General features: G+C 38.2%; 1 protein-coding gene across 7 annotated transcripts; it reads right to left on the bottom strand.

The window, feature by feature from the left end:
* Window positions 1-1,122: 1,122 nt before the first annotated feature.
* LOC124148435 (magnesium-dependent phosphatase 1-like) lies at window positions 1,123-13,774 on the bottom strand. Of its 7 annotated transcripts, none has more exons than XM_046519531.2 (8): window positions 13,438-13,520; window positions 10,762-10,830; window positions 9,879-9,939; window positions 6,748-6,808; window positions 3,840-3,950; window positions 3,025-3,132; window positions 2,574-2,659; window positions 1,123-1,843 (listed from the first exon to the last, which is right to left on the bottom strand). In XM_046519531.2, exons 3-8 carry the CDS (start codon window positions 9,910-9,912, stop codon window positions 1,749-1,751), a joined length of 495 nt encoding a protein of 164 aa, XP_046375487.1. In that variant the 5' UTR covers window positions 9,913-9,939; window positions 10,762-10,830; window positions 13,438-13,520; the 3' UTR covers window positions 1,123-1,748. The 7 variants fall into 7 exon arrangements, with proteins under 7 accessions (XP_046375487.1, XP_046375484.1, XP_046375482.1 ...); XM_046519528.2 differs by lacking the exon at window positions 13,438-13,520 and adding an exon at window positions 12,880-13,002; XM_046519526.2 differs by lacking the exons at window positions 10,762-10,830; window positions 13,438-13,520 and adding an exon at window positions 13,736-13,774.
* Between the last annotated feature and the right edge of the window lie 914 nt (window positions 13,775-14,688).

Genomic DNA, 14,688 nt, shown 5'->3' on the forward strand with positions numbered 1-14,688 from the left:
CTTCCCAGTGCGTTTTGAACGTTTGAGTTCTGCTCTTTTTTTTTATCATTTCCAGTGTTTTGGGAGGTTACCCTGGTTTTGCATAATCAAAATACTTTCGGGACAAATGTGTTTTCAGTGGTCAGATTTCTTGTTCATTTATATGTAAAACTATAGAACTTACTATTGAAATTCATTTTGTATTTGTAATTTTGTATCTCCATATCTGTTTTAACTGAAGGTGAAGGTGCATCATTGAACCGTTTAAGCTTGGCTCTGTCTTTTTGTCACAAGTTGTAGTGCAAATTGAGCAGGGAACCAGCAGTTTTCATGATATGCACTACAACACAAAAGTTTGTGACTGTGTTCTGCAGTAAAATGGTGGATATCAGCTATTTTGTGTGACTTCATGCCACCAACGTGTGGTGAGCCATGGTTATCTCTAATTACATCAGGCTATACTCTAAATACATGATGTTACAGTGTGAATGGACTGCAGGTCATGATAAATAAACACTAGTTTGTGAAACATTCAAGCCATAATAATGTTGTCCGGAAATTGTCTTTTTGACATAAATATTTATTATCAACTTGCATTGTGTCTTTTGACATGTACACATATGTACATGCAAATAGTAGCTTTATAAATACTGCTGGGTCAAAGGTGTTGTCACAGTTGATGTGTGTACTTGGGTAAACCAGTCAACAGTAACTCAGAGAATCAGCATGCAGACAATTGAGGGCCAGTGCATGAATAAATATCAAGACTCATAGGTTATAGGACTAAGGGCAGATAATTCAAAATGATTAATTTTAAATGACACAGTTTACCCAAAAGCTCCTCAGCAGTTCCTTGAATAACTATCTAACATGGTACATATCAGCAGCATCAGACGCCAATCACTTTTTGTTCTTTGCCTTAGGTCATAAGTTATCTATTTGGAAGCCATAATGGATTGAATGCATTTCAAGTTCATTTTGAGCTCTTTTAGGGTACATGTCTTCCAAAATCTCCTTTTTAAAGTCAAGATACTTCCTAACTCTCTCCAAGTGGTCGTGAAAAATGTCTCTGAGGTGGCCATATTGGATTTTACTTCTTATCTCTTTCTTCTTCTTGTTCAATATGCAGAGGCAAAGACATGATCAAATAAAAACTTTTATTACTTGAATATTGCTTCATCATTCAAAGCACTGCAGAGAATACTGATACATAATGTATCTGACATTGTCACCTGGTAAATAGATCAATGAGCAGAACACGAAGGATGTTGGAAACCAGACCTAACTTGCTTTGGCTGACTGCTGCTAAGAATTACAATGTACTTAGTTTTGAAGCAGAAAATAATTACATGTGATAATTGTTTACTAACAGTGTTATGGTTATCATTAAAATATGCCCCAAAAATTAAAGCAAGTGTTATCCCAAATATGACATTTGTTAAATTTAATAATGATGCATTAATAATTGACATGGCAAACAAGAACTGAATTCTTTTGGCATGTTTCTAAGACACCATTATTGGGATCATGCCTTATTACCATGTAAAAATTGCAGTAATCCATACAAATTATGGTGTATGGAGGTCAAGTTTCAATTCTGTTGGACAATGGATGTGGACAAAGGATGGCATAATCCCAAAACAAAAGTTTTGCAGCAACAAATAAATATACCAGTATAATAGATAAGAAGGGAAAAGTGGATAAAAGTAAAAGTCCCAACCATGATGCTTCATTCACAAGTGCAGTTGTAAATCTAAGTCAGGTGGGTGTTATCTATGCTGTTGTCGGTTGTGTTGAAATGTCTCTAGACCTTCTTTGATCAATGCCTCTGTAACACCATCATTGACCATGATGCTGGTCACACCTGAAACAGTCACAGCATTTGTCACACCTGAAATACCGGTGTATAACATACAGATACCGGTAAAAGATTAAGTCACAACACTGGTCACAGGCTAATATGTCATATTGGTCACAAGGTAATATGTAACACTGGTCACAAGGTAATATATAACAGTGGCCACAGGGTAAGGTGTAATATTGGTCACATGGTAATATGTAACACTGGTCACAGGGTAATATGTAACAGTGGTCACAGGCTAATATGTAATATTGGTCACAAGGTAATATGTAACACTGGTCACAAGGTAATATGTAACACTGGTCACAGGCTAATATGTAATATTGGTCACAAGGTAATATGTAATATTGGTCACAGGGTAATATGTAACACTGGTCACATGTTATCTAATCATGCAAACTCTAAAGCTTAACACACAACTACGGTTACAGACTGTATGACTGATTCCAAATTCATAGTCTGGTATGGAAGACGCCACTTTGAACCTAGTGCCGCAAAGCTCAAGAAAGCTGCTTACAGATTGGCTAATGTCGACTTCCTGTTAGTTATTTCATTGTTCGGTCAAAGTTCGCGAAAGGTCGTTCTGACGTGACCTGTAATGGGATGTCCACAGCGGTAGCGAGAACTTGTACACTACGTCACAAAGAGATGGCATATCCTATGACCTTCCATCAGCCCTCGTTGACCATGTGTGCTGTCGAATGTCAAATTAAAATCTTTCTAATCCACCTACCTATATTCCTCAATTCAATAATATTTCTCTGCTCGTCATCAAAGAACAGCATGTCTTCATAAGGGATGCCACTTTCCTCCACAAACCTTAAATGTATAGCCACACGATTCATCTTCATTTGTCTGAACATTTGCAACACTGGTCAATAAGGTCATAATACAAGAATAGACAAGAAAACAAATAAAAATGTGAAAGACATTTCTACACAATAAATTACCCATGTATACATACTGATACTATGGGAATAGGATGTTTGTCCAAACTAATCAGTCATTGTAAAACAGGTTTGTGTACTTTTGAATGAACTGAAGTAATCACTGATTAAGAGAATTCTAATGAAGAACAATCCCAAGAACTGTTTGTTTTCAACCAATAACTGTAGTCTCAATATTGTCTGAGCTATGTGTAAACCACATGTACATCTTGATGCTAGAAGTTGTCTCATGTTTACCTTCCAAAGTGTGTGACTTTAGATCCAGGGTAGATTTCTTTATATGTGAAGTATCTGTCCCAGTCAAACAGATGACACAATTCATGTGCATCAGGAGGGGTAGATGATCTGCAAATACAACCATTTCCATCAACTTCAATATGTTACCCTCATGCAATGAACTCAGTGTGAAATAGAAGCATACTTGTTTTCATTTATCATCCAAAACTGGCTTACACTGGAGATGTCGCTACAAGAAATAGCATCACAATCCTTTGCAGGCCATTGTGACATCCATTACAAATCAAAAGCAAATGACATCACTAATCTCTGCCATTTAAGTTGTTAATCTGTACTATTTACACTCAAAACACTGGTTATTAACACTGTCAAGCACCGCTATGTCAAACTTCAATCTGTCCAACTTGCAGTTGTCTCAAAGTAAAAGCATCGTCCCTGCATATTCCTTCTCTATTTATCATATTCGGTTACGTTGGACCCTAGATACTCGTAGTATTTACGTTGATCCCTTGAACTTCGACACAATAGTGTTTGACTATTACAAAATAAAAAGGTAAGAAGAATGATCATGGATGTATGATATATTTCATATCAAACTCAAGTGAGATTCTCTATTCATTACCGTTCCCTCAGAAAGAACACAAACCCCTACTGATCAGTTCATAACCAAGACTACACATCTCTTGTATAAAACAGGTATACATCTCCTGTGTGGCTGGATTGGCACTTGAATTATTATTGTATATTTTGGTTTGAGGAACTATACACATACAAACACTTGAAGTGTATGACATAGAAGCCAGCCTCAGTGATACCTTGAAGCAACGGCCAGTGTGTAGCCCTCTGAGTGGAGCCGATGGAGCACCTGGGGTACGTCAGGGTAGCAGATGACCATCTTCCCATGCCGATCATACACCTGCCCATCACTGCAACACAATCGCACATACAGCAACAATGAAGGACTAGATCTTTTGGAATTTATCAAATCAGCAGCTTTGAAAGTAAACTGAACTATAGGAGAATTCCTACATAAACAAGCGTATAGTCGACAAAGTCATCTATATCCCCCGCCCATTTTAACACTTTATGGTCCCAAACCAGGTAACTGACCCAACATTTCTCTTAGCCCATGTCAAAATAGCTGCAATGAAAATATTCTAAAATAAACATTTCTAAAACTCCTTAATATCAATTGGCACCACTTCAGTATGTGCTTTATATATAGACATGCAATGTTTGGCAAGGAAATATTTAACAGTTTATTTGTTTTACTCAATAAGTGAACCCACCCTATATCAAAACTTAAATCCAACTTGTTGCCATGGAAACGTTAAAAATAGAAATGTCTAAAAATGCTAAATATCAAAAGGCACCAGTTCAGTATGTGCCTGGTAGACATGCAAAGTTTTGTAAGAAAGTATTTAACGTTTTTTTGAGTTACGCTCCGGAAACGAACACCACCCTTATAGAACCTAAGTCCAACTTGTTGCCATGGAAACATAAAAAGTAAAAATTTCTAAAATTCCTAAATAGCAAAAGGCACCAGTTCAGCATGGGTCTGATAGACCTGCAAAGTTTTGTAGACAAATATTTAACGGTTTCTGAGTTATGCTCAGGAAACAATTTTGGGACGCACTCACACACACACGCACGGATGGACGGAACCAATTGCAAATGCAACCACATTCTAATCAACACAAGATCCACCCTTTCAGCATTGTTGAGGAATAGACATTATCATCATAATGTTTTCAGGGATGTGCCAATCTCATCAAAATCAGATCTTAGTTTTTGCTATCGCTAAACAAAGATCTGAGGACATCCCATTACGGGTCACTTCAGACCGACCTTTCGCAAACTTTGACCAATAAACAGAATGACTAACAAGAAATCATCAATAGCCAATCAGAAGGCAGCTTAATCGAGGTTTACGGCATGAGTTTCAAACTGGCGCTTCGAAACTTATTTTGACATACACGATTAAAAAATTAAACAATGAACAAAAGAACATTCTGGCATGCCTAATAGATGGTCTAGAGTGTATGAATACACATAACTGTTGTTCGGAATACCCTGTGTGGTTTTTTTTCGAGGTTGCCCGATCAAAATCACATTCCAACTGTCACTTTCATGATCTGATAAGCAATACTCTGACTGGTCAGATAAACGGTCGTTCTGTCATGACCCGGAATGGGATGTCCTCAGTCTTCGTTTAGCGTTAGCGAGAACTAAGATCTGATTTGAATGAGATTTGAGATGTGCAAGGTCTGGTTTTCAACGACCCGCATTATTACACCACAGATATTGAACCCTTAAACAAGTATAAGATTCATTGTGGTTAGTATTCTTATAAAATGAAATAAGAAGTGAAAATTGTATCCACATCATATCATGCTTGGAAAAATAAGTCAAATACACAAAACAGCTTTGATTTACCGGTGTAGATGACACAATCACACAACATTGAACATATAAGCCTGTCAGTAACAAGGAGACTCCAGACAGGTGAACGCACTGCAATATCATGTAGCGTACATGCCCATAACTTAACTACAGTCAGTATTGTTAATGAGGTTTTAATATACCTGAGCTCTACCATGGGGACAATTTAACAGCTTCACACACCTGCACTATACCATGGAAAAGGCCGGATCCAGCAGTTTTAAAAGTGAGGGGTCCAAAATATCAAAATCTCTGTCAATTTTACTGCCTACAACACACTGCATTTGGATCTGCCTATGATGGGGACAATTCAACAGCTTCACACACCTGCACTGTACCATGAGGACATTTTGAAAGCTTCACACACCTGCACTGTACCATGAGGACATTTTGAAAGCTTCACACACCTGCACTGTACCATGGGGACAATTCAACAGCTTCACACACCTGCACTGTACCATGGGGACAATTCAACAGCTTCACACACCTGCACTGTACCATGGGGACAATTCAACAGCTTCACACACCTGCACTGTATCATGGGGACATTCAAAAGATTCACACACCTGCACTGTACCACAATAATTCATCAACTGGCAGGTACTATGTGGCAGTAGTTTTGTTCCAGGCAGTAGGGCTCATTGCAAGTGATTGAGGTGCTTGTACAGTTTTGAGTTTTGTTAGTGACTCAACAGTAATATAAAGTGACTTCCCTTCATTGTTTATGGTCCAAACTCTGTCCAAGTGCTTGACACCTTCCTTACCTTCCTGTTACAGATAGCTCCACTGTGAGGAGCTTGTTAACAGGATTGTTTGGATTTTTCAACTTCCAAGAGAGACTACCTGGTTCGAAATGCTTCTTGGTCATAGTCTCTCGAAGGCTGGCTGTACCTATCTAAGAGCAAGACGAGGGGGATTTGAGGCCACCTTCAACGACTTGACTTAGGACTTGCCCAGTGTGGACAGGATACCTGAATACATGACACTTTTTTATGGACAGCAACTTCTTTTATTCTTTGTACAAGGAATAAAGGAGTTGCTATTCATAAAAAAGTGTCATGCATTCATGTTCTCCCAACTTCTTAATGCCTCTACGTATGACAGGATACCTATTTGAGCACCTTTGTGTTTCAACTTTGGAATCAAACATGTAACATCAGGCATGTTATTTTAAACTTCTATCTCCTTCAGTGACATTAGAATTAGAATTCACTTGAATTATTTTTTTGTTGGTAAATTGGCAACAAACATATGACATAAATTGTGAACATCGATTCTAACCTTCTTTTCAAGAAAGGGGGATCATGATGTGTGTCCACCCAAAATGGCCACAGGGTGTAATCTGAAAAAGTGGGTTTGTGAGAATAAACATAATGCAATAAAAATAAATAAACTTTTCCTTTATTCCAATTTCATTATCCATCATGAAATATTTGCCCTGATGACATTTCTTTTGGGTTGTGGTCTTATCATGTTGTGCAGGTAAGCTGAAGAACATCCTTCCTTGCCCAAACTAGGCTCCCTAGATACAACATACTGACTGGGCAGAGTGAGTGAGTGAGTATGGTTTTACGCAGATTTTAGCAATATTCCAGGAATATCACAGCAGGCAACACTAGAAATGGGCTTCACACATTGTACCCATGTCGGGAATCGAACCCAGGTCTTCAGCGTGACGAGCGAACACTTTAATTACTGGGCTACCCGACCGCCCCGACTGGGCAGAGAATGTTTGAGAAACGATGCATGCTAGCATTGACATCTTAGTGTTTGGATGACACAATACAGAACTTCTGAACACAATAATGAGTATAACATATTCTGGTTTTGAAACTAAGTACAAGTATCTTGAAAATTGGAAAAAGCCTTGAAAATATAGACATATATATGGCATGGAAGCCTGTTCATTTGTATCAAGCTGATGTCTTTTATGGATTAAGGAAAGTTACCAAAATCCTATATGTTTCCATACAACTTGGAAATTGATGACCACAAAGTGGGACAGTAAACTGCAGAAATATACTCAACAACAAAAGTTCCTGTGACACCAATATTTTTACTTTACTTTTATAAGTAAAGTTTGGTTTTCAATATTGTAGTACATGTATGGAATCAAGTCACAAAAACGCGACTGCTACAGAAAAGCATGCATTCCATGCAAAAGTTGACTTTTATGCAAGCCCCATGCATTTCACTACCCAAGAATGAGTATAAAAACATGTGCGTTAACAGGATTCCATAAGCATTGTTTAGCATCATGCTGACAACAACCACTCAGAAAAACAACAAAATTACACAATCTCATTAAAATCAGACCTCAGTTCTCGCTACCGCTAAACAAAGATCTGAGGACATCCCATTAGGGGTCACGTCAGAACGACCTTTCATCCGACCAATCAGAGCATCGCTTACCAGATTATGAAAATGACAGTCGGAATGTGATTTCTAATCATCCAACCTCGAAAACTTTAACACAGGGTATTCCGAACGATAGTTATGGGTTTAATGAATGAATCCATACAATCTAGACCATATATTAGCCATTCCAGAATGTTCTTTTGTTCCGGTTTCAAATTTGTAATCAAGAATTTGTCGAAATATGTTTCGAAGCGTAGCCGCCAATTTGAAATTAGTGCCGTAAAGCACGAGAAAGCTGCCTTCTGATTGGTCATTTCATTGGTCGTCAAAGTTAGCGCAAGGTCATTCTGACGTGACCCATAATGGGATGTCCTCAGATCTTTGTTTAGCAGTAGCAAGAACTAAGATCTGATTTTAATGAGATTGCAAAATTACGCAATTATTCAACATTACGAAATGCCACGCCTGTCCGAAAATGAGCGTCTGCGAGCCATTGGTACGCTTGAAGCAGGATCGAGTCAACATGATGTTGCAAGACAATCTAACGTCCACAGAAACACCATTTGGTGTTTATGGCAACGTTGGCAACAGACGAATGCAGTCAGAGACCATCCTCGGAGTGGCAGGCCACGTGTAACCAATAATCGACAAGACAACTGGATTCGAATAACACACCTACAAAATCGATTCCCACCAACAACAGTGACTGCAAGAAGCATCCCTGGCCTTCAACGAATATCTTCACATACCGTACTTTGTCGCCTCAGATGTGCAGGGATTGTCGCCAGAAAACCCACCAGACATCCCATTTTGACAGCAAACCACCGTCAAGCACGTCTACAGTGGTGCAGACAGCGTCTACGCTGGACGGCCATGCAGTGGGGACAAGTTCTATTCACTGATGAGTCTCGTTTTCCCCTCAGCCACAGTGATGGAAGGATTCGAGTGTACTGACGTCGAAGTGAACGTTACGTCAATCATTGTGTCATGGACGAAGATCGGTTCGGGGATGGCAGCATTATGGTATGTGGTGGGATAACAACAAGACAGAGGACCTGTTTGATAGTGGTTCAGGGAAATCTCAATGGACACCGCGACGAGATCATCCGCCATGATGTTCTACCGTTTTGGCGTCGTCATGGCCAAGGCATTACCTTTCAACATGACGACGCCCGGCCTCATATTGCTCAACTTGTTCAGGATTCTCTTCAACAATTCAATGTGAATGTCATCCCCTGGCCGGCTCGCTCCCCTGATCTCTCACCAATCGAGCACATGTTGGATGAAATGGATCGGCGCCTTTGACGTCAACCACGTGTTCCACAGACACTCCAGGAACTTCGAAACATGCTTCAGCAGATATGGACAGATATCTCACAGGACTTTGTGCGACGCCTGGTCCATTCCATGAGACGAAGATGTGTTGCTTGCATTGCAACCAAAAGTGGACACACGCTTTTGATTTGTAAATTGACATTTTGGCATGTTCATGTTTTTTATGAAATCACACATTTTCTGAAGTCAGTATGGCAAATTAAACCATTTGAACACTTACAGGAGTCTTTTATCTGTTGCAAACCAAAATTGTTTCAGATTTGGTAAAAAACATTACTTTGCATTAAATCTTATTCAATGTCACAGGAACTTTTGTTGTTCAGTATAACTAAGAATAAGGTACCTCCAAAATCAGTTTCTTATGTATATCCCATCTTTGCTGTTCGCAGGAACTGTTCATTACTTGTTAGATGGACCAACAAATTCTTTCCTCTTGGAGTGAGTGAGTGAATATGGTTTTACGCCACTTTTAGCAATGTTCCAGCAACATCACGGCGGGGGACACCAGAAATGGGCATCACACATTGTACTCATGTCGGGAATCAAACCTGGGTCTTCGGCGAACGCTTTAACCACTAGGCTACCCGACCTTCCCCCTTCATCTTGGAAAGTGTGTACATGTTGTTTCATCCACATGCATCATCATCATACATCAGCCAAAAATGCTTATAAAAGAAATTATTAAAATAACAATATTCTATTGAAACAATGAAACTTACCTAAATCAAAAACAATCAACTTTGGTCTGGCCATTTTGTTACTGATGTTTGCTCTGGTTTGCTGAAAATGAATACATGTATTGCCAAAAGGAATGTGTCTAAAGTTTCACACTTAAGATGATGCAAATGCATTAGTTGAGTAAATGTTCATGATGACCTTCTGATACCATTGATCTGACCTGTGACAGATAGTGAAGATATCAGTACTAGTAGATAGACATGAACACAAGGCCACTTACATCATTAATACACTTGTACAAGATGATAAGGTCTTCAAGTCTTATCTATTGGGCGGAACCAGTTTCGCTGCTGAAGTATTCCCCGTAGAATATTCCTACTTCCCCAGATACAACATAATAAAAATAATTTTTGCTTATATTTGAAATACAGAAATTATCTCAATAACCCCTTTTTGGCTGCAGGAGAAAATGACCCCTTACAAAAATGGTCCCGGACAATTTGGAGTAAATGGCCCCAAATTCTAGTGAAAATGGCCAAAAAGTTTTGAGAATGGACCCAATACAAACCTAACACAAATCTTTAGTGATTTGGTTAATAAATGGTTGAGCTATTCTGCACAGATGTGGGCCATTTTCTCTAGAACCCCACTTCCTGTAGTGCTTTCATCATGTTCACATCATGTTCTGCTGGTAATAATAGATACAACAGAGGCATAATAAATACATTGCAATGCCTTGAACACACTGGAATCTACCAATCATGTTTTCAGTGATTTACACAAAGTTTCAGTTTTCCAGGACATTTGTTCTTGAAACGAAGAAGTTTACTTTTTTGGTGATTTTGTTTTTATGTTTCACAAGGTAATGATGAAATCGATTGCTATATACAAGTACCATGTTGTCTAGACTGACAAGAAACATACATGCCAAATGTCAATTTCAGGAGAGAAGATTTGGAGCTCCGAAGGGATTGGTCAAAGTGCAAGTACTGTCTGGAATTAAGAAAAAAAAAGACTATCTTGTCAACATATATGTTCAGAAGAAACAGGAATGTTTCTTTCAAATACTTTCAAAAAAGCACAACATAGCGGCATTAAAGGCTCATTACTTGGTGTATGACCAATTAACATAAACAAACAGCATAAACCATAAGGCCTGCTGTCAAAATATAGACAAAATTTAAAAAATGTGATGACTTGAAAGTAGTGTCAATCTGAGAAAATAAGAAGAAAACAAATGCAAACAAAAATGTTTTGGGTTTTCAAGGGTTTTCCCTTGTGACCTTATTTGAAGCTTTTTTTCGCAACTATTTTCGCACTAATAAGGCCCTGTGTATGTTCAGAAATTGATGAAGGGGGCACTTATTAAAACCATACACGACAATCTGGTGCATACCAACAAACAACAGGCTAAAACACTAGGTGAATGACAATCTTTATACCGGGGAGTATGTCACGTTTTGATCATTTGATTGGTGATTGTTTCATGCAAAAATATAAAGAAATTAATCTGCAACCATTATTGCACCATGAATAAACTCTCCAACTTATTCTCATTGCTTTTTATGTGAAGTGTATCAAAGACAGAAAACATTTTGGGTCAGTAAATTCACATTTGGCATCACCGGGTAGTTTTTTTAATGTATAGAACAGTTTGACAGGTTACCATTTGATTAATGTAAGCATGTACAATGTACGCCCCTTTCTACTTAGCCATATTTTCTGTAAAAAATGTGTATCATCAGGACTATCATGTAAACTTTATAGGCGCTTATCAAGATTAGGTACTTGCTGACAAGTCTAACAGATGGTCAGTGGGTGCTTATGGGAGCATGGCACTTAATACAAACACAATTACTTAACAAACTCAGCAGCAGACAAGACAAATCTTCTCAAACTTTTATTCCTATTCCATACATAATCAAATGTCCGATAGACCATATTGCACAGCCAGGCTGGTATGAACAGGAAATCCTGCCACACGTTCCTTAATGATGTTTGTACAAGATTTCACTACAGATTTCACAGTTGGAATTTCCCTTATGACCAGCAGGATATGTTTGTGCTACTTTTTTTATGTTTTTATTGTCTCCCTATAATTTGTAATAAATATCTTAATAATAAGTAATTAGATCTAGTGTATGTTTAGAATCTATTTAATCAAAGGAAAATATATTTTACTAAATATTAGACATAGATCTAGTAATCAATGCATAAAATAAACCTTAAATAGAAAAGAGTGAGTGAGTATGGTTTACGCCACTTTTAGCAATATTCCAGCAATATCGTGACAGGGGACACCAGAAATGGGTTCCATACATTGTACCCATGTCGGGAATCGAACCCGGGTGATGAGCTAACGCTTTAACCACGAGGCTACCCGACCACCCGCTAAATAGAAAAGAAATAAGCAAGCTTGTTAATGTTTTGTTGAAATGACGTGGTACATTTAGGTGATAAACTGAATTTGGAAGACTGGGAAATTGATTTTGGAACCGTATATGCACAGTGTGAGGTTTCAAATGTTAAATTTAGCAGGGTTAAATCTACAGGTAACCTAGCTCTACACTGAAAACCCTGTATGTTTATCTCCATTCCACCATGACTAAATATAACGTGAACTTTTTGGTGTAAGCAAATATATTGAGTGGAGCGCATGGGTTGAGTCAAGTGTTGTGAGTGGGTTGTCAATCTGAATTATGGAATCACCCACACTGAACAGCCTTTAAACAAAATATGGCGCCTTATTGCTCAAGCAGTTTGTTTAACTCGAACATATGACAGGCATAGAAGCATATAAGCATGGCAACTTGGTAAGCCAACATGAGGTGGACACTCTATTTGAAAACTAAGCAAGCTTTGCAAAGCTTTCGTTCTACACCGCACGTCACTGTCATATATATAAAGCTATCTATTGTACTCAAAACTTAAAATACTTTTCTTTAATATTTCTAACGTGTTTTTCTGCACGAAATGTATTGACACAAATTCTTTGAATAGTGTTGTAGCATTTTGTAACCTGTAATGTTTGATTTTACTGACCACAGGACTTCCGGTGACTCTGACTCCCTAAACCCGGAACTGAACGTTGTCATGCCACGTACTTCGATTAATAAACTATCGTCAATATGCCGTACTGGTATGGATCATAACATAATAAAGCATGTAAATAAAGCATATATACTACTATATTAATCATTTTTATTGTTATTAAAAATAAAAGTGCCGTTTTCAACCGACAATTAGTAGCCGTTTTTGCCAAATGAGGCGCCGTTTTAGCCCCAGAAATCAGTGACGTTTTGCTGAGGGGCCGTTTTAGCCTACACCCGTATGGATCCCCTCCCCGGTGTTTGATGGGTTATAGCGAAAACGGCACCTCAAAAATAGTTCTTATCAATATTAAAAATAGAGGTGCCGTTTTCGCCCGACACATAGTAGCCGTTTTCGCCAAATGCGGTGCCGTTTTCGCCCAAGAAATCGGTGACGTTTTGCTGAGGTGCCGTTTTAGCCTGCACCCTGTTTGATGATTGTATGCAATGTTTTGATCCTGCATGTATCCATAAGACATACATCAACATATCAATAATAATAAAAGTAGACCTATATATGACACAGGCATGACATGTGTACTCGGAAGAGTCGGTCGTCGGACGCACTTGCAAGCTGGAACAAGTCGGGTATTGGGTTTAGAGTAACTTCCCCCTGCAGTGAAAGAAGTGAAAGCATTTTCGGATTTCGGATTGCGTGGATAGATCTAATACGATTCCTACTCCCTTGTTGTCATCCATGTTTTCTGGTATAACCTTACACTTGTGTATTTGTCGTCATTCACTTGATGCTCAGTTAATGAATTTATTAAAGGTATAATTAGTGGTAGCACCACTCAGATTCAGATTACCTGATAAAGAATCCCATTCGGCATTTCTTTTGTCTGGGGTGATATTCAATCTAAATCCAGGTTTGAAGTAAGGTGAAATGATCTGAAATGTGTTATGTAATATGCACGTGGCAGCCCAGCAAGAGATGAATGATCAGTTGATTTACTTTTTTATAAATCAACGGATCATTCCTAGCCATCAAAGGATCAATAGAAAATACGTTGATTGAATAATCACTGTCATCTTGCACAGTGGATATATGTCAAAAGTAAGTGTTTAGATGTGTAGGTTTACTAAAGCAAAGGGAATACACTCATATCATGTCGTGAAGTGCCGATGTTCAAAGGGTAACCCGACAATACGTTGATTGATTGCGCATTGTTATCTAACTAAATGGATTTTTGTAAAGAACCGTGGACATTATGAAAATAGTTGTCAGGTGGGCTTTCTCAGCTGACCTTTGAGACTTGACACCTATGTGAAACAACTGAAACAAACTAAACGATCAGTTGAGAAACGAACACGGGTTATAATATCCCGAAACGATATTTTAAAATATTTGATTGTTACAGAGACACGTGACATCAAATAATTTAAGTTTCTTTGTACAGCTGCAGACGTGTGGGGTATTGTTCCTTCATGTGGATATTCATGGATACATTCCTCTAACAAGGAAGCTGCCTAAAATTATACATATAACTTAGGTAGGTTGTAATTATGATATGTGCATTTTGTTTTCCTTCATTTGTTGTAGCATTGAACAGAATAATTCTTGTTCCTCAACTTCTTGGTTGGGAAGTTCTTCGTTGCACGATAAACGTTGTTTTCACAAGTCTTGTCCGTTGTAAGCGCGTATGTATTACAGTCAATGTGTAAAATGTGATGCACTCAGGCAATTTATAACATGTCTAAATATTTCAGTCATTTTATAAATTGACTGAAAAATCTGTCCCTTTATTTAACAGATTGACTA

The sequence above is a fragment of the Haliotis rufescens genome, unplaced genomic scaffold (genome assembly GCF_023055435.1).
Source record: "Haliotis rufescens isolate VD_foot unplaced genomic scaffold, xgHalRufe1.0.p SCAF_19, whole genome shotgun sequence".
Lineage (NCBI taxonomy): Eukaryota > Metazoa > Mollusca > Gastropoda > Lepetellida > Haliotidae > Haliotis > Haliotis rufescens.